Here is a 16,619-nt window from a genome sequence, read left to right as displayed (position 1 = left end):
ATTTAAAAACGAGTTTGTTGTTTAAAAAACTAAGAAGTGAAATAGTTACTAAACCCACATGGTCTTTTAAAAATTAATTTTGAAAAACAAAAAACAAAAAACAAAAAAGTTAACAAGGAGGCCTTAAAACGAACAATTTTTAATATGTTATTTTTACTTTTAGAATTTAGCTAAGAATTGGTACAAATTATTAAAAAAAAGAAAGAAAGAAAGAAAGAAGGGCTTTTCCAGGTGTGACAAAATTAGTTTGATAAATTAGACTCATAGCACATGACTTTTATTTTTGCAAAAATGGCAAAATTCAAGCTCAACCCCCATTTGAATAATACAAAATTACAAACCTAACATTTAAACATTTCAGACGTCTTCTTTCTTCCCTTCATAATTCCACATTTTGTCTTCCCCAAAATTTTAGGGTTTCACGTTTATCTTCCCCAATGATTCACCATTGAACTACCGAACATCAAATGAAGACCAAACTTCAACCTCAGTCGAAGACCATCTTGTTGATACAATTCATGGAGACTAAACTTCAACCTTGTCATCAAGGAACTTTGATTTTCAAACATTGTCGATAACTATTTATCGTTCATTACTCATCTTCTGAACATTTCCTATTTCAAGTAATTGTTGATACACACTTCAATCGAAATGGCAAGGTATATTTCATACACTTCTATACTATTAACCCATTGTTTGATTTCTTTTTCTAATATTTTATATTATTGTTGAATACAAAAAACTTGTTAAAACTAATATTTTATATATTGTTATTGAACACAAACAAAACAGGGAAAGGATTGAAAAATGAAAACGATAAAGAGGAAAATGAATTTTCAAAATGGTGAAGGTCCAAAAAGTAGAAAAAGACAAAGAAAGAAGAAAGGATAATTGTCCAAGAAAGAAGTGGTTATTATACTTGGCACTTTTTGTATTTTTGGTAATTACTGTACTTGGCACATAAAATATCTTTGATACACCACTATATACTATTGATACAGTTGATTTGTTTCGCTGATGTACTACTCATACACTTGTTCTTTTACTCTCTACGACTTCACTGATACACATCATTAGTTTGATACACTTGATATGTTGTTGATACACTTGCTAAACTTTGTTGATATATTCAATCAATTAAATACACTAATGTACTAAGCATGATATAATTTGTGTATTGTCGATATACTTGTTATGGTTTGCTGATACACTTGATAGATTTAATACACTTAATAACTTTGATACATTTGATGTATTGTTGATACACTTGATAGATTTAATACACTTGATGCAGTTTATATGCTGTTGATATGTTTGATACACTTGATGTATTGTTAAATGTTGTCAGTAAACTTTCTATGTTTACTAATACACTTGATTGATTAAATATACTTGAGGTGCTGCTGATACACTTAATATATTTCACTAGTACAATTGATACATATTATATGCTTGATACATTACGTGATCAACTTGATTGATTAAATACACTTGAGATCCTACTGATACACTTAATATACTTCACTAGTACAATTGATACATATTATATGTTTGATATACTTGATATGTTTTTGATAATGCATTGATTTGTATACATGATCAACTTGATTGAATGAACCATTTTCAATTTACTTAAACAGGCTAATGCTGAAGAGAATCTTGGAAACAAAGTTAACATCTCTAAAAATTGCTAATTCACCTCCCTAATCAACCTCAACTATGGAAAAAAAAAAGAACCAATTGAAACAACAAAAACTATATCTACAGAATGAGCAACTAAAGGATATTGGGTAGATTGATCCTTAACTAATGTCAAAAACTAAGTCACATATTTATCTTCAACAACCTTAAGAACATGCTGAACATCATTACTACCTATAGGCAACAAAATTGAAAGTTCAACACATGACTCAACCTGTTCAATACATATTAAGTTCACAAAAGTATTAAATGATGATATCACTCCATCAACCAAAACAGAATTTGTTTTGTAATCCATATAGCACTGTCGCTCATCCCATTGACCACTATGAAAAATAATCACTGCAAGCTTAACCATAACTACAATGAACTGCACAATTTTGGAAAAATAAAAAACACCTATAAGTGTATTAGTCAACTAATACATATAATATAAGTACATCATATCACTAGTATACAAAACTGATACAAATTAAAACAAAAATAGAACCAAACGTAAATAAATAAAACAAAACTATCTTACCAATTTTAGTAAAAAAGATGAGATACAAATAAATGAACAAATAAAAGAGACGAGGAAGAACAAATCATAGCTTTAATTTCCATCAATAATAAATAGAGTGATTCCTAGAAGAAGAAGAAGGAAAAGATGGCGATCAAACTCCCTTACCAAATTCGAACACCAATTAGAGAAATATGTATACATAAATATAAGAAAGAATGATTAGGGCTTTAAAAAAGGGAGAAGAAATACATACATAATTGAAGAAACAAATTGTTTTCCCTATAAGAAAAAGAATGAAGGGTGAGAAGAGGAGAAGAAGACGAAGAGAAAACGATAAAAAGAGAAGTAGACGAAGATGAGAAACCTAAACGAAAGAAGCATAAGAGAGAAGAAGAACGATGAAGAAGAACGGTGGAGAAGAGAAAAAAAAGACGAGGAGAAGATGAGAAAAAGAGAAGCTGACGAAGAGGAGAAACCTAAAAGAAAGAAACAAAAGAGAAAAGAAGAACGGTAGAGAAGAACGATGGAGAAGAGGGCAATTTGGAATAATTAAAAGTTTAAAATAAAAAATGTCAATCGAAATTAAAAACTTGCTATATTTACAAAATTGAAAATGTTGGTGCTATTATTGTTAAAACATATACTCATGGTGCCACCTAATACTATTTCGTGCAAACAAAATTGAGAGGAAATAGTTTTAATTATTTTTTTCAAAAAGGCATATTTGTTTTTTCCTAATGTAACTCTTTATGTTTTTTTTTATAAAAAAACATTTTATATTTATTTAGTTTTCTTAACAGGGAAAATTGTAAAAGAAAATTATAGTTATAATTATACTTTCAAACTTTAATCGAAAATAATAGGATCTTTAATCTGGCTAACAAATGAAAAGGAAAAAAATATTAAAATTTCAAACTTATATGATCATTATAATGTATATAATTATACACATTGAATTTTAAATAAATTGAAGAGTTTAATTTTGAATTTAAATTAAGCGGTGTGTTTGTTGCCATTTGTCCTTTTAAGTATAATAATACTAAATCAATATTATCATTTTGACATCGTAAGAGAAGGAAAGTTAAAGATATCAAATTTATTTATTTTCTCCTAATCGTAATTGTTCTTCAAAATTGTGAAGAAAAAAATCGTAATGGTTGAATTGTAGGATCATCCAGTGGACAATCAACAGCAAAAGATTCGGCTGCTTTCTCTGTCGTTTACCGTCAATCTTCGTCTTCTCTCTCAATTTCCGAGCATTTCTGCACAACGAAGGATAGTATTGGTTTCGATTTTTGAAGCGGTTTGAGTGTAATTCAGAGGAGACACTAAAGGCAAAAGGATCACCGTTCTTGTCCCGGATTCTGTTTCCTGTTCTTTCTAGATGACGAAGAAACATAGGAATGGGGAAATCTCCGAATTCGAGCGGGAATTATCCGGCGGAACTGGCGGAGGAAGAGCTGTTGGAGATGTAATTCTTGGAATTGATGGAGGAACGACCTCCACCGTCTGTGTTTGTGTTCCTTTTCTCCATCCTCACTCTCTTCATCTTCCTGATTCTCCTCCTCTTCTTGCCCGAGTCGAAGCCGGCTGCTCCAACCATAACAGCGTCGGCGGTACTCTCTCTCTTTCTGCCGATTTTTGTATTGAATTATTACTGTTCTTTCATTTTTTTCGTATTGATTTTCTTCTGCCTCTGTTTCTCATTGTTCTTCCTGAGCTGGTGGCTGTATTTTGAAAGATTGTTGAATGCAAAGTTGTAAGGAAATAGGTTCTGGCTTCCGGTTTCATTTATTCAACATAAATGCGATTAGCCTTGGGGATTTCTATCTGCTTTGTCATTTGGCATAAAGAGAGAACCTTAAGAGACGTTAACCAAAGTGCATTTAGCATGGCTATCATTTGTGAATTCCTATAAAAGTTAATTTGTTGTTGAATCAGTTTTTTTTATGTTAAGAATTGACAGTTGCAATGGAACGTTGCCTTGGCCCAGCTGATTTGTTGTTGAATTCTTTTAACAACAAGATATTGAGAGTTGACAGTTGCAATGGAGGATAATTTTAACTGCAACTCTTTAAACCTAATAAACTTTGTTTCAATCAGAGGCAGCCTGTGAGTTGTTCTTTTTTTACCGGATTCACTGGTTTGATGTTGTGCCATTTCTTATGTTTTCAGAATTTAAAATATTGAAAGATGGACATCAGACTTAGTGTGAATTGGTGTGGAGAAAAAAGGCCGGTTGGTTTCAAAGTATTTAATATGAGATTTTAGTATTGATAGGTCATTGGTGTAAATTTGCTTCTTTGTTCTAGAAACTGCTGCGAGGGAAACGTTGGAGCAAGTAATGGCTGAGGCTCTTTCAAAATCAGGTTCGGATCTGTCTGCAGTTCGAGCTATTTGTTTATCTGTTTCTGGTGTAAACCATCCAACGGATCAGCAAAGGATTTTGAATTGGTTCAGGTATGGACCAAGAAAGGATTCTTGGCTGTTTCTATGAAACTACGTTCTTCTGAGTTCTGTCTTTTAATTAACTGATGGAGCATGTTATATGCTCATATTTGGATCTGAAATCCTAGGATGACCATTGTTCTTTCTACTCAGTTCATGTAGTGTTATGGACTGATTATAGTGGTTTATACAATGCAATATCCCTTAGTGGCATATTGTAGCTGAATCCTTTTATTTAATGACCTTCACAATCTGAGTTGGGAGCAATTCCCAGGTTCCAAGCTGGTATTCCATTTGCTAGCGTTTTCACTATATTACATATGAAATCTGAAACTCTATGGATCAATTATGTTTTTATATTCTTCTGATATATTTGTTTTGAATGCACAGAGATAAATTTCCTAGCCATGTCAAACTTTATGTTCGAAATGATGCTGCGGCTGCTCTGGCAAGTGGTACCATGGGAAAGCTTAGTGGTTGTGTTCTAATTGCTGGCACTGGGAGCATTGCTTATGGATTTACGGATGATGGAAGAGAAGCTCGAGCAGCTGGTGCAGGACCAATCTTGGGTGACTGGGGAAGGTCTCTTTCTCTCTCACATGAACACATGCTCTTAAATTGTTTGACTGATTGTAGGAGGATCACCTTATTTGTTTCCTAATATACCTGTCCTAGTATTCCTTGCTGGTGTGTGCTTGAGTGTTGAGTTTCCTCTAGGCTGTATTCCTCTTTTGTGCAATACACAGGTTTCTTTATCCTCCCCCCACCCACCACCACCATCACACACACACAAACACTCAACCTCTAATTTTCTCTTTCATTTTTGGTTCCTATTGTCTCCTTTCAGCATATTACCTGATCAAATGTGACTTGCTCAGTTATCTAGTGGACATAATGGTTTGTCCTTAAAGTTGAGGTTTTACGGATAGTAGTTCAAGGAAAAAGAAATTCAGAGAGTTCAATGTTCAACATCTCAAGACATTACAGAACTAAATCTCCTCCCAAGTGCACTTTTTGTAACGATTGTTGTATCACAACTTAGACTCAAAAGCTTAAACTGATAGATTATGATATATTTATTCCTATTCTTAAGAAACCTTCACTTGTTGGGATAAAAATTAGCCTAATGCTGAATGTGTGACATTAAATATTAATTGCAGAAAAAAGAATATTACAGGAATTTAAATACTGACCTGCTTTGACACCACATTAATTCACCACAATATCAAAAACTTATGCTGATAGATAATGGTATAATTAATCATTTATTCGTAATTTTAATGTACAATCAAGACTAGGACTCCGGGGCGGGCCTTTGCACTCTGCATGTTAATTCGTTTCTTCAATATGTTTGTATTTCAAAATTATATTACTGCATTCCATGCTGATCTATATTGATACATTTCTGAGAGTATTGTGCATTACATACAATTTTTTATTTTGGTTCGCCACTTTTCATTGAAGATGATACCTTCTGTTATTTCAGTGGGTATGGCATATCAGCGCAGGCTTTAACTGCAATTATAAGAGCGCATGATGGTCGTGGTCCTCAAACGAAGCTCACAAATAGCATTCTTCAGACTCTTGGTCTTTCTTCTGCTGATGAACTCATTGGGTATGTACTCTTTCGATTGGCATTATCAGTCACAATCTTCACTATCTCCTCTCTTAATATAAACTAAATTTAGTAGAAGGAATCAAATATATTCCAATTATAAGAAGAGAACAATTCTTTTAAATGATATATATAGTTTCTCTCTATCTTTCTCATATACATTGAAGTCATGCCGAGGCTTGTTTTGATCTTTATTAGTGCATGTAGTAATCTGTAGTATTTTGAAGGCTGCTCAGGTTTACTTGTAGCAGCTGTAAAATTTTTTGAAAGCTAATGAAACGAGAGTTCAGCATTTTAGCATATCAGAAACTTGAGTGTTTCCTGAGCTTTTGATGAGAAATATGGTTGTTTCTTCTTCAGTTTCTGACATTTATACCTCAATTCATGAGTTGGAATGATGTGAAAAGTACTGTATCATGTATGTTGGAATAGAAACGGATCACATATACTTTTGGTTATCATCGAAAATTAGGTGGACATACGCAGATCAATCTTGGGCTCGCATTGCTGCACTTGTTCCTGCTGTTGTGTCATGTGCAGAAGCAGGGGATGAAGTTGCAAACAATATCTTGCAAGATTCAGTTAAGGAATTAGCTCTAAGCGTGACTGCCGTTGTTCAAAGACTTGGATTGTGTGGTTCAGGTACTGCAATAGCGGAGTTCTTTGGTCATAGTTAGTAAACTTGGTTTTCCTGCCCCCCCTCTTCTGAAACTAACCGTTTTTGAATTGTTTAATCAAAGTTTTCCCTCAACTTTCATTGTTAGCATTAACATTGCAGATGGAAAGGGTTCTTTTCCCCTTGTCATGGTTGGTGGAGTTCTCGAAGGAAATAAGGGATGGGGTATAGCGCAAGAAGTAATAAACTGCATTTCCAAGGACTACCCTGGGGTAGTTCCCATTTGGCCTAAGGTAAAGCATATTATTCAATACCCTCTAGTCTCTGCATGTATTTTACCTTACCATAACCGCAATGCTGTTTTGGAACTCTTGTAACATTATTGTTCTTAAATCTTTACACGCACAGACGTGCTTCCAAATTATTGTTGTCTTTAAATCACGAGTATATGTAACAGTAATGTATGTTCACCTTGCAATAATCACCCATACGTATTCTTGAACTAAAACCAGGTGGAGCCAGCAATTGGGGCTGCATTGTTAGCGTGGAATTTCTTGAAAGATTCTCAACAAGAATAAGGCTTTTAAAAAGAGGCCGACAAATATTCATAAGTTGCCATGAGTTGTACAGAATCAAAGTTGAAAGCGCTGACCCCAGAATTCTAATGGGGAAGAAGAAAAGAAAAGCTCCTGTGAATGAGCTATTTCAGATCTTGGTATGATGGTAGGAGATTTACTAACCTAGTTTGTGTCATTTTTCTAAAATTTTCATTGGGTGATTGAAAAAAGAAATGCTGCACATCAGTTGCTTAATAGAGGATGTGTTTAAATTAATTCCAACGTTAATGCATGATTTTAGTGCATTTGCTGCAATGGCTTGTGCTACTATCAACCTGAAAGCAATTCTCCTTTCTTTTTTTGATTTCGAGGCCCTGAGCACTTTTACTTTGCATTTTTTTTTTATCTACAGGGGGACGGTTTGGAAGGCTCAAATGAAATTTGACCATGTTTTCTTTACCTTTTGCTTAAGTCATATCAGCATAAAATTACCAAAGCAAAACATCGTATATATGGGTTGGGATCTTTGCTTGCTGCTTAGGGTTTAGATTCTCCTGCTCCTCACTTCCTCCATTTTTTTATTGTTCTTGCGATTTGCTTTCTTTTATGGGGGGATAAGAAGAGTAGCAAGAGTCAATAATAAGGATTAAATGTGAGGATATATTAGCGAGCAAGAAGCAACGAGAGTGAGAAGCAAGAGTTAAGAATAAGTATCAAAAGCAAGGATGTGTGTTAATGATTAATGAGAGCAAGAGTGAGATGATCTTGGGGGTTAATGAAATGTTTGGCTTAACAAAAAAAAAAAAAAAAAAGTATGGGGGCATCAAAACAAGTGTGAACCAATTCAAGAACATTTTTTTAATGGGTTAACTTAAAATAATCCTAACAAGCTCGAACATATTGTTAGTTAAAAAGTTTTCTTTTCTTTTCTTTTTTTTTTTTACAATTTTAATACATTTATTTATGAGAAATTACATGATAAAAAAATTTAGAAAAAAGCAATCTATAGTATATATATATATATACTTTTTTTTTTTTTTGCACATTGCGAATTTGATTGTTGAATAATTAGATATATTGGCTATTCACTTTTAAATTTGTTATTTAAAAAATGTAGTAACTTAGGTTCTATTATCATAATTTTTTTTTGCTATTTTTGCAAACGTCCTTTTATTTATCTTAGTTTTATTTAATTTCATGATCCTTTGTATTGTTTATTTACCAACAAATTTGAAAGATTTTTTTAACACTTGGAAAAATATTGGTAATACATACTTTTCATACGGTTTAATTGGATGATCACAATTAATGACATGCAAATATCTTTAAGATTACAAAAAAAATTTAGAGACTTTTAGTTGATTTTAGGTTACGTTGTACGATCTATATCACATGTTTTAAGTGTTACCATGATGTCCCACTAAACGTCATTGTAGTGTGCGCATTAAAACTATTAGGGACATGATGGTAACGATCAAAACATGTGGTGGTTGTACTTGATTAAGAAATGCAACCTAACACCAAGTGAGAATACACTTATTTTCCACGTCCATAAAGACAATGCATGTTATCCATTTTGGTTGTCTAATTAAAACACTTGTACTATGCTTTTAAAAAATACATGAGGTAAAAGATTAAAATTCTTTTAACTCTTTAGTTGAGGACACATCTCTCACTTAATTGATGACTTAGGATCAAGTTGCCATATCTATAATTATTTATATAGACTTTTAGCGATCATGAGAATAAAACGATCACTATCCTTTTGGATCATTATATTAACAACAATTTTCTTATTTTAACTATTTTTGGAAATGAGAAAAATCAAATTTTATGGGGAGTTTCACCTATCACATTAACTTTTGTTCAACTTGTGATTTTAACAAATTGAATCTTTAGCTTAGATATACACTACAATTTTCTTTCCGATTAAAATAATTTCAATAGATTATTCTAGTAATATGAGGGAGAATTAATATGCCAACTTAAATATAAATTGATTAGTTTAAACATTTTGACCTCACCTTAACTAATAGACGATCAAATCTACGTCCTCGTATTGTCAAACTAAAATGGAGTGAACTTAAAAGAAACAAAGTTTTTCCTTTAATAAAATATCATTAAAATTGAATATGTACAAACCAAAAAAATATAAATAAATAACTATTAGATACTTTTAGATTTTAGAAATTAAGGTGTCCATTAAACAAAAAAATTCAAAATTTGAGATTGTAATTCAACCTAAAATAAAAAAAATTAAAATTAAAATTAAAAAATTAAATATAACAAAACAAAGTCAAACTCCATAATATAAATATAGTGAAATTTAGGTTATGGAGTTTGACTTTGTTTTACTATATTTAAATTTTTAATTTTAATTTTTTTTTATTAGATAGACGTTAATAGTGATAAAAATCTATCATTCATACCATCATATTTTTAATAGAGATTGTTGATTAAATAGAGATAGATAGAAATCAACAAGGTCCGTTTGGAACCATTTGAGAAGGAAACGAAAAGGAAAGAAAAGGATAGTCCTTTCTATGTTTGGGATAAGGAATAAAAGGAGAGAAAAGAATATATTTAATCTCCCTTATTCCTTCTTAATCATTCTCTTTCTTCCTCTCGATCCCCTTTATTCATTTTCTTTCTTCCTTTTTTTTCTTCCTTAAAACGAGTGTGATATTATTATTATTATTATTATTATTATAATAATAAAGGAAACTCTTGTAAATGTAACAAAACATTTCGTTTTCCTACTGCTATTTCTTTCATCGTCTTTCTCGTGGGACTTCGTCTTTCTTCTTTTTCAATTCTTTATTTACATTGTTTAATCTTTCCATCGTTTTTCTTCTTTTCCATTTTTTTTTCGTTTTTCCATCATCTTTCTACTTTTCCTCCTCTTTTTTTCACAGTGATTTCTTTCCATCGTCTTTTTTTACGTTGTGTACAAAAAATAACAAAATCTAATAGATTGTGTATAAAGAATATGAAAACAAATCATTTAAATTGGAGTAGCCAAATGTAAACTATCAGGTAAAAAAGTAAACAAAGTGTAAGAAAAATAAAAGATCGTGTATAAAGAATCTTGAAAAAAAATCATTTTGATTGGAGTAGCCAAAGTAAACGATGTAAATGATCATGTAAAAAAAATAAAAGATCGTGTATAAAGAATCTAAAAAAAATCATTTTGATTGATGTAAACGATTGTGTGCCAAAATAATTAAAAAAATCGTGTACCAAATTTAAAAAAAAAAATAATATCGAAACGATTGCGTATAAATTGTAGCCTTATCTACACGATCGCTTATCAAACAATAACCAAATCTAAACGATCGCAAATATATTACGCGCACGTTGTTGACGCGTGGTTGACGGGACATTTTTTGTTATTTTACATGGTGTGCCTCTGATTTTTTTTCCGTTTTGGGGCGAGGATAGAAAAATGGGGGAAATGGGTTAAAAATTTTTCCCCCATTTTCCTTCTCTTTCCCCGTTAATTATCTAATCCTTCTCTTTCCGCCGATTTCTCCATCTCTTTCTTGCATTACCGATTCACCTTCTTCTCCCCTTATCTTAACGACCCATACTTCTTTTCGTCTGTCTTTTCCATAGTTCAATCGGTAAGGTTCCGATCTATTTCTTTATGATGTTTTTCCCATTTCGTCGACACCCATATCAACCCCATTCCATCCGATCTGTTGGGCCGAGAATGGTTTTCAACGCTTAGCTTTTTTTTCTCTCGATTTATCCTTTTTCCTTCATTAAATCGATCCGGGCATGGCTTTTCTCTTCGATTTGCCACTCGGATCTAAATGGGTTTCGGTTTGTGTACGCCTTGCCGTTCGGATTAGCCATTGACACTACGATTTCGATCGTTCGATGAGATGTTGATGCTACACAATTGTCGACTGAGTTGATCCAAGAATGGTAGGGTTAAGGTATACATTCCGACCCATTTTTCTATTGCCGATGATGAGGACGATCTTCCACATATTTCTTTGTTGTTCTTATTTGTCTGTTCTGTTTATATGTTAACTGATGAAATTGATTTTATTTTCCTTATGATTATTTTCCAAAAAAATCTGTCATACCTCAATATCCATGCTTTTTTGATTGGGTTTTCGATTTTGGTATGACTTTTGGTTTTCTCATGTGCTCTGTTTAACAAAAATTATTTTTGTTTACTTCTATCCTTTGATTCGGTTCTTACTATGTTCTGTTATACTTTTCCAATTTTGTGGTGTTTTTTCCATTCGTCTTGGTGTTTTTTCCATTCGTCTGTTGGCTCACGGTTTATTACAGAGTGTATTATTCTTTGTTTAATTATGTTGTTTCAGTGTATTGATTTACCTATTGTGAAAATCACATAGCCAAAAGGCTTCTTCAACCGCCTCAAATGAAAAGGTGGAGAAACTCCCATTCGTAAATATAGTCTCTTTCCCATTAAAATCATTCGTGTATAGCAAACTTAGGTAATAGTTTTGGGTCCATAAAAACACACTGTTCCAGCAAAAGGATACAACCGAATGACTTGAGGAATACAAATACAAATACACATGTTTTCCATTTGATTACTAAACTAAATACAATCATGTTCGTACAGTCATTTAATCAACCAGGCATCTGGATTTTCTTTTCTGTTTCCTACACACATAATCTCAGCTGAACTGACGCCCCACCACCAACGGTATTACATTCGAGAAATTAACAATGGTGCCGATAACGGAGCTTCTTCGACCATGATTGCCTGCAACAAGTCCACGTCCCCATAACGCTCTAAAAAGCGCATCCTGCAGTCTTCGGCAGCCATCAGACCGGTTGAGTATGCACCATGCACGGATCCAGGGTAGTTGATACTGGTAGCCTCCCCAGCAAAAAAGAGGTTGTCGACAGGGATCCTCAGCCTCTCAACCAAATGATGGGGTTTGCCTACAATGTTGTAGCTGTAGGATCCAAGTGAATTGACATCTGATCCCCATCTAGAAACTAGAAATTGAATCTACAATATGGGAAGACATTTATGTTTGTTAATTAAGTTCGTGTAGCAAAGGGTGTTAGCAACCGGCATCATAATGTACAATCAAGACTAGAACTTACTGGGGCGGGCGCATCAGGTACGACCTTCTTGAGTTGCATGAAAGCAAAATTGGCAGCTTCTTGATCTGACATCTTCTCAATGTCTCGAGCAAGCTTTCCAGAAGGCATGTAAACAAGGACAGGATGGCTTGTGGCCTTGTGAAGATTGAGGAAGTAGCTACAATTCTGTGATGTATCCGCAACAACTCCTAAGAACTCCACATTTGGCCAAAAAGCAGTTTCAAAGTGCAATATTATTTTATTTTCAAGCCCCACTCCAACGTCAGCAATGGCTGCCTCCTTCCAGTCTGGAAGCTTGGGCTCAAACTTCATGACGTTTGCTTTAAGCACACCAAGAGGAACGGCAACAATAGCAGCATCGGCTTTGAATGTTTTTCCGTTTTCCACTGTTATCTTCACTCCAGTATAATGCCTTGATACCTTTGTAACCCTGAAAACTGGCATCATTTAGGATTGGTCGATATGTAAAGAAACAGAGAACTAAGAAGAGGAGCTAAATTACCTATGGCCTAATCGGATGTCAATACCCTTGGCTAGTGTGTGAATAACCGGTAGGTAGCCCCTGACCATAAGCCCATGCCCACCAGGGAGTAGTTCTTCCTGAACATACGAAACGATAAACTTTAAAAGGAGGCACTTTAGAGAGACTCGAATAAGCAAAATTATAAAGGAGGAGTTATTAAAATTCAACAGGGCTGGTTGGTCAGCATCATGCTAGTATAAACTCGGCCATGTTTAATATGCAACACATTTGTCACTTCAATATCAGCTATTGATGTTAAATGTACATAAACCCATTCTGTTCTTTATCTTAAAGTGTGCGTGTCATCAGAAGAGCAGAGGAATGACAGTAAAAATCACAGGGGTAAAGCAACAAGAGAGTATTCCCAATTGGTAAAAAACTTTCCAAGACCATAGGTCAAAAACAGGAAGAAAAAACACAGTTTTAAAATAGAAAGAAAGAAAAAAAAAAAAACAGAACAAATTTCGATTCTTAGGAAAAAAAAAATTGTGTCTCTTTCTACTGTCTTGCACAAGTAAATATGACCCGGATTCTAGATATTAAACCAAGATTGAACAGTCTTAATTGTAGAAATAATAATCTCCATAGGTAGTCAACAGCTCAAAGAGATTTGCCTGATCCCAGCCTTTAAGTGAGATAGTGTTGGCATCAGCAGAAAACCATCCTTCCATCCTGCATAAATACCATTGAAGAACCTTGTGGGCAAGCCCTTCCAACCTGCATCCAGAGAAATCATATAAGAATACGTCTACGAGTATAAACTGGAACTACGTATCACTGAATTGATAGTGCAAGTTAAAAATGGCATGGTAGTAGCTAGTTTTTCTTGGGGGAAAAGAACTTGGACATTTTATAGTACCCTCAGTCTATTTATACAGATTATTCTCCAGGCAGACAACAAACCTTAATTCTGGTCTCCTTTCAAAAACAATGGAGATTGCACGGAGTATGGACATGTCTTCACTTTCTTCCTCTCTTATAGTTTCTGTCTGTATAGAGCAAGAAAGCAAGCTCAAAGGGCATCAACAATATGATTTTTAAACTCAGAAAAACAAAGTTGTTAATTTCATAAATTGGGGAACATGAATTATGTATATGTAGTACATTCTGTTATTAGATCAAGCGAGAAGAAAATTAAACTGGAGAAGAAAGGGGTAATGACTTACCTCTTTCAAGATTGTTTCAAAGGTTATGCCAACTTTTGTTACCAACTCAGGAGGAACTTGACTCCCGTCAGTATCAAACAATGCATAACTGATATGAAATATAACGTTAGTATTATACCAAACAAGATTTTTGTTTAAAGAAATGATAAAGCGAAGCTCTGAAAGAAACATATGGATGAAAAAACTTGAAATTAAAAATACATATATTTATCTAGAACAGTTTGGAGTAAAAAAAACTAACACATTCTCCCTTCAACAAGATCTATAAAGCTTCAAAGACCAATTTAAGTTGAACATTTACAAGAACCTATTATTACTTTAAACTAAAGCTGGTAAAAAGGAAAAAAATCTACAAACGAAGTTATTAGACCAAAAAAAGCCAGTAATCAATATATCAAACCTAAGTCCTGAAATTTGAATTTTAAAGATGAACAAACAATAAGGTTAGTTTTTATCTTCCTTTGAAAAAAAAATAAAAAGAAGAGGGAACACAGTAATTAATTGATCCAAACAGATGGCAAAAAATCCTTTTTCCATCCTGAGATTGCTTTAAAACCACATCCAACCACAATTCACAAATTAATAGCAGATATAAACAAATATTAAGAGACTACCCATGAGATTAGTATCCACCTGTAGGACTTGCTTTCATTTGCATCAGCTTTAAAAAGGATCCAACTCATATATAGGATGGATTCCTTTTCTTCCTGAACAAATCAATTTGTTGTTCACAGAGGAAATCAAAGATACTAAGTAACTGTAAGTATGTGACTCCAAAATAATAAAAATGACTTTCGCTCGACATCAGGATAATAAAAACTTTTGATGGTAAGGTTTACATAAAAATTGAAAAAGAAAAACACCAAATGAAATTACTCGATACCTTTCCAAATCATGGTCATACAACACAGAATTATCCTCACTAGTTCGATACAAGGGCAACCCGAGCCTCCCAATCAAAGGGGCCAACGGATTTTCGTCACACGCGCCGTGCAACCTGGAGATCAGAAGTAAGATGCAACTCTAAATCTAAACATACAAAACTAAGAACAGCGATAACGATACAAAGTGACTCCAAGATCATACCACGATGCTCCAAGATCAACAGGAAAACCAAAGGAATAATCAGTGTGAATACGACCACCAAGTCTGTCTCGTGACTCCAAAAGAGTTACCTGATCAAGACAAACATCACTCAGAATGAATTGATCAATACAGTAGTCTGATAACGTCAATAAAAGTAATATTATAATGTATTCTTCCGTCTGACCTGAAAAGAGGCGTCGTGAAGAGCACGAGCAGCCGCAACGCCGGCCATGCCACCGCCGATCACTATAACAGAGGGCGACGATCTCACCTGCTGCGTCTGGGGTTTGGGATAACAAATTTCTGCCATGGAAATGGAACTCCATGAAGATCTAACATTAACTGCTATAGACTAAACCGATTCTCATACTCTGTACCTTTTTGTGTGTGAAAGAGATATATACACAGAGAAGAGAAGAGAAGAGAAGAGAAGAGAAAGAACCTGAACGCAGTTCGGAATTACTCTTGGCTCCGGATTCCATGGTCGATGAAAGGGAGTAAGCGAATATCGAGACTCAGATGATGAAAGGAGAGAGGAAGAAGCGATAGATTATGAAATTGAAACGAAGGAGGAAGTAATTGAGGGGAATAATGGAGGATGAAGATGAGAAGACGAGTAAGGAAATGGTTGGAATTGGTATTAAGGTTCAGACCAAGTTTTCCCAACCAGCTCATGCGCTTCAATTTCCAAACTCCTGAAGCCACAATCAGGTTAGTATTCCCGTCCGATGGACCGGAATTCCTATGATCGACTGCAGCTTCAGGTGTGTCGGAGAAGAATTTTGGTCGGAGAAGGAAGATCGTCGGAATTGCAGGACAATCAAACGGATATTCTGAGTTAAAAGGAATTTTCCAGATAGAGAAGGAGGAACGAGAAAGGAAATTAATTGAAATATTGAAATCAATTTGAGATTCCCAAATCCCACTTTCACCCCTTATTTATAGTGTTTGAACAAACTCTTTTTTCTTTTTCTTTTTTTTATATTAACTTTTTAGTTCCTAAATTATGAAAAATATGTAATATTTTCTATCACTAAATTTAAAAAAACCTACCTTTTCAATCTCTAAATTCATCTATCTAGTTTTTAATTATTTAAAAGTAGGTTTAAAAGAATCTTAAAATTATTTTATTTTATTTTTTAAAAATAATTATATCATAGTCAAAACTAGAAAGAAAAAAAAAATTGTTTTAGAGTGACATGATTTTTTAAAATTATTTTTCAATTAAAAATACTATATAGTTACTTAAAATAATAGTATATAGAATTAGTTAGGACTTTTTCATTATTTTTTTTATCTGAG

At 33.5% G+C, this 16,619-nt stretch overlaps 2 protein-coding genes across 4 annotated transcripts; one reads left to right on the top strand and one right to left on the bottom strand.

Annotated features, from left to right (window-relative positions):
• The first annotated feature begins 3,248 nt into the window (after positions 1 to 3,248).
• On the top strand, positions 3,249 to 7,809 carry LOC103493009 (uncharacterized). 3 transcript variants are annotated; one of them, XM_008453624.3, is made up of 7 exons: positions 3,249 to 3,822; positions 4,519 to 4,666; positions 5,045 to 5,236; positions 6,141 to 6,269; positions 6,742 to 6,911; positions 7,048 to 7,178; positions 7,398 to 7,809. In XM_008453624.3, exons 1-7 carry the CDS (start codon positions 3,591 to 3,593, stop codon positions 7,461 to 7,463), a joined length of 1,068 nt encoding a protein of 355 aa, XP_008451846.1. In that variant the 5' UTR covers positions 3,249 to 3,590; the 3' UTR covers positions 7,464 to 7,809. The 3 variants fall into 3 exon arrangements, 2 of the variants coding, with proteins under 2 accessions (XP_008451846.1, XP_050943016.1); XR_538367.3 differs by having other exon boundaries at positions 3,269 to 3,822; positions 7,034 to 7,178; positions 7,398 to 7,416; XM_051087059.1 differs by lacking the exon at positions 7,398 to 7,809 and having other exon boundaries at positions 3,268 to 3,822; positions 7,034 to 7,175.
• Positions 7,810 to 11,864: 4,055 nt separating this feature from the next.
• LOC103493008 (polyamine oxidase 2-like) lies at positions 11,865 to 16,234 on the bottom strand. The gene is made up of 10 exons (XM_008453623.2): positions 15,760 to 16,234; positions 15,502 to 15,620; positions 15,318 to 15,406; positions 15,115 to 15,228; positions 14,232 to 14,319; positions 13,969 to 14,054; positions 13,680 to 13,782; positions 13,045 to 13,142; positions 12,543 to 12,972; positions 11,865 to 12,444 (listed from the first exon to the last, which is right to left on the bottom strand). The coding sequence occupies exons 1-10, from the start codon at positions 15,797 to 15,799 to the stop codon at positions 12,136 to 12,138; spliced, it is 1,476 nt and encodes a 491-aa protein (XP_008451845.1). The 5' UTR covers positions 15,800 to 16,234; the 3' UTR covers positions 11,865 to 12,135.
• Between the last annotated feature and the right edge of the window lie 385 nt (positions 16,235 to 16,619).

The sequence above is a fragment of the Cucumis melo genome, chromosome 7 (genome assembly GCF_025177605.1).
Source record: "Cucumis melo cultivar AY chromosome 7, USDA_Cmelo_AY_1.0, whole genome shotgun sequence".
NCBI classification, from domain to species: Eukaryota; Viridiplantae; Streptophyta; class Magnoliopsida; order Cucurbitales; family Cucurbitaceae; genus Cucumis; species Cucumis melo.
Note: the sequence above shows the minus strand (reverse complement) of the source record. Positions and strands in the feature narration are given on the sequence as shown.

What these genes read in the sequence shown, in the direction of transcription:
- LOC103493008 (XM_008453623.2), bottom strand. Translation starts at nt 15,799, where the DNA reads ATGGAATCCGGAGCCAAGAGTAATTCCGAACTGCGTTCAG. An exon ending in GTTGATCTTGGAGCATCGTG is followed by an intron (nt 15,229 to 15,317) that starts GTATGATCTTGG and finishes TCTGATCTCCAG; the next exon opens with GTTGCACGGCGCGTGTGACG. An exon ending in CACTTAAAGGCTGGGATCAG is followed by an intron (nt 13,143 to 13,679) that starts GCAAATCTCTTT and finishes TCGTATGTTCAG; the next exon opens with GAAGAACTACTCCCTGGTGG.
- LOC103493009 (XM_008453624.3), top strand. Translation starts at nt 3,591, where the DNA reads ATGACGAAGAAACATAGGAATGGGGAAATCTCCGAATTCGAGCGGGAA. An exon ending in AGGATTTTGAATTGGTTCAG is followed by an intron (nt 4,667 to 5,044) that starts GTATGGACCAAG and finishes TTGAATGCACAG; the next exon opens with AGATAAATTTCCTAGCCATG. An exon ending in TCTGCTGATGAACTCATTGG is followed by an intron (nt 6,270 to 6,741) that starts GTATGTACTCTT and finishes ATCGAAAATTAG; the next exon opens with GTGGACATACGCAGATCAAT.